The sequence below is a fragment of the Globicephala melas genome, chromosome 5 (assembly GCF_963455315.2).
Source record: "Globicephala melas chromosome 5, mGloMel1.2, whole genome shotgun sequence".
Lineage (NCBI taxonomy): Eukaryota > Metazoa > Chordata > Mammalia > Artiodactyla > Delphinidae > Globicephala > Globicephala melas.
This window is the reverse complement of record NC_083318.1, coordinates 35,831,622-35,837,621: the sequence shown is the minus strand read 5'-3', so window position 1 is coordinate 35,837,621 and position 6,000 is coordinate 35,831,622. Positions and strand designations below refer to the sequence as shown.

Below are 6,000 nucleotides of genomic sequence, written 5' to 3'. Positions count from 1 at the left end.
TCAGTGAACTTAGAATCTCTGGTTTTGAAAGCTATTGTAATGCTACGAATATCCAAAGGTTTATAAATAGAAATTAAACGTAAACGTTGTCACATTTGATGGTAAAAAACACTATATCCATATCAAGCTTTGATGAACCAATGATTAAAGAGGAAGACAATTTAAAAATAAATTTCCCTTGTAATTCAAGGTATAGCGAAAGAATGCATAAATAGGTGATTGAACTATATACAAGTCATGAAGCCACTTTTGGTTTCTGGTATAACCTCCAGAAGTTACAGGAAATGTCAGACAGTAAACATTAAAATATCATTGTATACACAGATACATTTACAATGTATCATTGTATACATTTACATTTAAAACTAAATTCAGGCTTACATGAAACTGATTTGTATGAAGAGTTAAATCTTTTTAGAAAAAAGCGTTCTGCGAGAATCATCAGCTGTAGATGTACTAGAATTTGTATTTCAAAATAATTTATCAGAAATGTATCCCGATGTGATCACAGCTTGTAAAATACTCTTAACAGCTCCAATCATGGTTGTATCAGCAGAAAGTTCCTTCTCAAAATGAAAAATTATCAAAAATGTTTTGTGATCGTGCCTTTGTCAAGAGCAACTGATGTCACTTTCCATCATATCGATTGAAAATGAGTGGCTAAAAGTATAAATTTTGATGAACCTAATACACAAATTTGCACAGAAGCAGCCAGGAAAATCTTATCACCAAGCTATCATGTTAATAAGCTATTATTTGTTGTATTATATACATTATGACACCAAAAGTTTATTATTACAATTTGTAAGTGTATGTTGTCATGTCATGTGTCACTATTGTTCTTATGATATTGTGTGCGTAATAAAATAGTCTAAAGGGAAACACTTTAATTCTTTTAACTGCACTTTTTCCCTGTTTTTGAAACAAGGGGTCCCACATTTTTTATTTTTCACTGGGCCCCACAAATTATGTAGCCAAGTGATGGGATGCAGGTGAAAAGCACTGTATAAACTGTAGTGAAACCAGAATTTAAAATGCATTCAGTTGACCCACTTAAATTTGGTGTGTTTTATTCTTGTCATTTTTATTTCTTTTTTCTGGTAATCTTTTTAACTGAATTACTAACCTGATGGAGAGTTCTACTCCTATTTAGAGACTTATACTACCTTATCTTTCTGTCATTAGGTTCATTTAATTTTTTATTATGCTTAGTTTGTATTGTGACAGTAAATCCAACCTGATAGAGTCCTTTCAACTTTCCTAGGGTATTTATAAATTTACTTTGTTCTTGAAATACATAAATACTAACAAGGCATTCTATTTTATATTATTTTTATTAAATTAACTTTGGAATAAAAAGTCATAGGAAACACCTGTAGTGAAATCATATATTTAGTAACTCCTTGGTTCTATGTAGTCTCCACATATTTGTACTTTTTAATTTTTCTCTCATGTAAGAGAATTCATTAAGAGAAGCAGGCAGGTGGTGGCAAATCAACTTTTTAATGAAGTTCTAATCCTGTTAATTCCACTTCCATTTTGTTTGGATCATGGCGAGTAAGTACTTTAGGTCCCAGAATGCCAATAATTAGAGCTCCATTTGGAGCTGCGATCAAGATGGCTAGAAAAGCTATTGTCATCACATCCTTCGAATATGGTTCCAAATGGGGTGCACTGATTCTTGCTCTTTCTAGAGCCAGAGGACCTAAAACAGCCTACATTTAGAGGAGAAAAAGATGAGGCATAAAGAAAAATGTTAAATGGAGTTAACATATAATAAAAGTAAATAGCCCTGTTAAAACAAATAACACCTAGCACTAGACTACTAGAAAAGAGACAAGACAAAGTGTTGAAGAATTTTCATAAATTACTCATCAATCCTATGTTCTTCCTAGCAAATATATCTGGAAGGAGAGTGAAAAAGTGACAAACCAGTGTGCAGACATTTGGGGGCTGTTTTTGTTTTCTTGTCATCTCAGCTTTCCCCTGTTTAAATATATTTTTTGAGTGCTCACATTATTTTCAGAACCTTAGGAGTTTCACCTAAACCAGAGCTTTGCATATTTGCCTTTACCATGTACCACTAGGTTCCTGGCTACAATGAGACAACACAAAATGCTAAGGTTTCTTATGGTTCTTTAGGATTTTGTTGTCTGTCTTCTTGTTCTTACTACTGGGAGGCAGTGTGATACAGTAAAACTGACAAGAGGTTTGGACTCTATACACTGGGCACTGAGATGTTACAAAGTAACTTGCCTAAGGTTATAGGCAAGTAACATGGTATTCAAAATAGGCAGCCTGGTCCCAAGGACCTGCTTTCCTAACCATGACATATAGAGAGTTTTGTTGCATGGAAACTCACAAGCTTCTGTTTTGGAATAACAATGGAGAAAATCTCAGGAAATCAAGACGTTATATTGCCAGGTTAAACAGTCTGACAATAAGTAGCAATACCTTATCACTGAATCGGAGAGCAAAACTACAAGGTCTGGCTTTTCTCTCTCTTTCATTCATTCATCATTCATTCTTGTAGGCATGCAATGCTTATTTATTGTGTACCTCCTGCATGTTAGGCACTGTGTTAAGTGCTAGGGAAAAAGAATAACAGAAAAAACAAGCACTGTTCCTATCCTTCCTATATAATCTAGTGGGGAGATTCAGTCATCAATCAAATAGTCATACAAATTAAATATATAATTAAAAATAATATATGTGCATTCATGTATGGTAGAGTGGGTGGCAGGCATAGGAAAGATATATTTTAAAAAGAATCAACATGTCTCTAGTTTAAAATCGTAACACTTAGCTCTACAATATTCAGCAAAATGCAAAAATTCCAATTTTCAGATATACTCTTTTTTTTAATAATCAAAAAAAGGTGGTTTTTTTTTAAGATTTAAACAATGATTTAAATATAATGCAAATCTGACACCTCACACTCTGATACCTAAAGGAAAAGCACTCCTCAGAGCATCCTACAGCCCCACAACCAGCTCCTCCCCATGCATAGAGTTGCTGCTCCCTACCCCCCACCCCCAAGTTCATTCACTTTCTGGGGCTTCTTATGTGCTTTTGGACTCACAAATAAGTTGTAAAAGTAATACAAAGACTTTCTATATACCCTTCATCCAGATTTCCCAAATGTTAACTCTTGTATGACCACAGTACAATAACCAAAAATCAGAAAATTAACACTGATATAATATATATTATATATATACACACACACATACACTAATCTAGAGACCTCATTCAAATTTCAACAACTGTCCAACTAATGTCCTTTTTTTTGGACCATGCCTGAACTAAATCCACTGCATTTAGTAAGTGTTTCCTTGGTCTCCTTTTATGGGAGACAGATCCTTAGTCTGTCTTTGTCTTACATGACCTTGACACTTTTGAAGAGTACTGGTCAATTTTGCACACTGTCTCTCACTTTGCTTTTGTCTAATGTTTTCTCATGATAAGATTGACGTTATGTGTATTTGGCAGGAACGCCCAGAAGTAATGATGTGCCCTTTTCAGCGCATTCAGATATACTCTTATTTTATATCTTGGGAAAATAGAAAAATGTTTTTGTAAGTTTAGGAAGTATTTGTCATTAAAAGCACAGTTTTCAATTTCAGAAAAATTGCTTTTAAAAGTGAGTTTCTTAAAGATTACATTAATTTTAATGAGTAGTTACGATCAATCAAACATTTTAAAAGTAAGATTAATGGCCCATATTTTGTGACTGGATGTTTTTTTCATTTAGAATTTTTTAAAAAAAATCAACATTAAAATAATTAGAATGACTTAATATGTTCTTACTTGGACTGTAGCTTTGGGCATCCACGATAAAGCAATAAATATTTTCTCCTTAAAATTAAAACCAGCAAAAGACATCAATACAAATGTAAAAGAAATTCGAACCAATAATGCCAAACTCAGTGTAACAACACAAATGCCTACAACAGATAAAAACAAACATGAATAACACAATATTTGGGAAATAGTGGTTCTTTATGCCTAGAGATATGATTTGTAAATGGGTTGAAAGCATTTTAGGGCTAGTGTCTCTGTATATCTTTATTTTTTAAAGTAAAAACAATAATCATAAAAATACAAATATGATTGAGGCTTCTATGTAAAGTGCAAGAGATAATATGATGGTGGAGGTATGGTGAAAAATAAGATAAATTACATTTATTTAATTCTGAGCTAACAGATGTTGAACTTTTACTATAAATGAAAGTATTCAAAAGATGCTAATGGTATCCAATATTTCCCCTCAGAAAAATTTCTAATCTCCATTTCCTCAGATCACTCAGGGAAGATATTCAGGGTTGTCTTTGGTTACAAAGAGCGTACAGGATAAAGGAAGAACAAATGTATGTTACACATGTACTTCTGAAGAAGGTCCTTGTAGCATTCAAAGACATGTTGTAAATAAAAATTATTCAAAGTTTTCTTAAATATTTTCAAATCTTATATTTTTGTGCCTCTAATCATTCTTACCAATAGCATTTGATTTAAGAGATGTGACAGATACTTCCGCTCCAACCAAACCGAAAAGAAGAGGTTGAAAAATATTCCATGCAGTTCGAATAATTTTTTGGACTCTAATCTGTAGAAAAGGGTAATAAATTTTCAGTTATTGTGACACATATAATTATTTGCATTTCAGAAGTTTAAAGTCTCTCTTAACATTTAATAAACTTAAGATATTTTATTTGTAGAAGAAATGTTAAAACAATAAAAATTAAATGAGTAGGTTAATTCTTTTATACAAACACCTAGGTAGAATTTGATTAAAAGAAATCTACAAAGCAATAAAATAAAAATATTATTTGGTTAATTCTGTCATGGAACAAGTAAGGTCTTTGAAGTTCCACACATGTTCTGATGGTACAGTAAGAGTTCTACCTTTGGTTTGTAAGGCAACTGAACAGAGATAGAACTACATCATGCCTGATGAGAACATACTCAAGATCATTCAGACATTTCAGCTCTCAAAAATGAGTTGAGAAGACCTCCACTAAAAATTATCCTGGGACCAAATCCCATGAAAGTGAATCCTGATAGGTCCTAAACAACTAGGAAAAAAATTCTGGTAATCTGTTAGGCCTGCTTCCAAAGGAGCCATATTGAAAACATCAAAGTTACTTTCTCCTTAAAACCAAACCAAAACATTTAATAGATTCTAACTTGATTGCCTGCCTGGCTTCCCTTTCTGGGAATGAATCCCCCCAGTGCTGCTTCCACAATTACATGGTTATAGGAAATGCCCCTAGTGACATAACAGTACTCTGGCTCTTTTCCAGGAATTTGGATGAAGAGAATTTAGTCTCAGTCTGGGTTTATCTTTTTTTACAGGTGGAGATACATAAAACTTTAATATCCTTTGTTTGAGGCATAAACTATCTTCATAACTACTCCCCTTATGACTAGGTTTTCTGGTTGCCATTTATAAAAGTAAGTTTAAAAAAGGAAGTAACAAAAGAAAATCAATATTACTCTTTCTTCTTTGTAGCACATTATCCTAGTTGTTACTTTTAATCTTTAAAATCTATTTATTCTTTACTATTTGATTTCCTTTATCATGTAAACAAACCAGTAGTTTTCATTTATTTGTAATTTATTATTAGTGATTTAATTTCTCTTATAATTATGAATTTATCAGAATGCTAAACAAAATGCCCATATGATTTTTGGATAGGGAAGTTCTCAAGCTGATTCTAAAATTTATCTAAGAAAGAATATGGGCAGGAACAGCCAAGAAATAATTTAAAAATAGGTATAATAAGAGGGAATCTCCTATATAGATTTTGAGACATAAAACTACAGTGATTTAAAATAGAGTGGTATTGGGCTTCCCTGGTGGCACAGTGGTTGAGAGTCCGCCTGCCGATGCAGGGGACGTGGGTTCGTGCCCTGGTCCAGGAAGATCCCACATGCCACGGAGCGGCTGGGCCCGTGAGCCATGGCCACTGAGCCTGCGTGCCCGGAGCCTGTGCTCCG

General features: G+C 33.3%; 1 protein-coding gene across 3 annotated transcripts in view; it reads right to left on the bottom strand.

The window, feature by feature from the left end:
• Window positions 1–1,326: 1,326 nt before the first annotated feature.
• The window catches only part of SLC9B1 (solute carrier family 9 member B1), a 64,058-nt gene continuing 59,384 nt past the window's right edge, over window positions 1,327–6,000 (bottom strand). For all 3 annotated transcript variants that reach the window (XM_060299137.1, XM_030864172.2, XM_060299138.1), the window contains 3 exons: window positions 4,498–4,606; window positions 3,811–3,947; window positions 1,327–1,715 (listed from right to left, as the gene is read on the bottom strand). In XM_060299137.1, coding sequence (XP_060155120.1) covers window positions 1,503–1,715; window positions 3,811–3,947; window positions 4,498–4,606 — 459 coding nt within the window. In that variant the 3' untranslated portion in view covers window positions 1,327–1,502. The remainder of the gene's footprint in view (window positions 1,716–3,810; window positions 3,948–4,497; window positions 4,607–6,000) is intronic.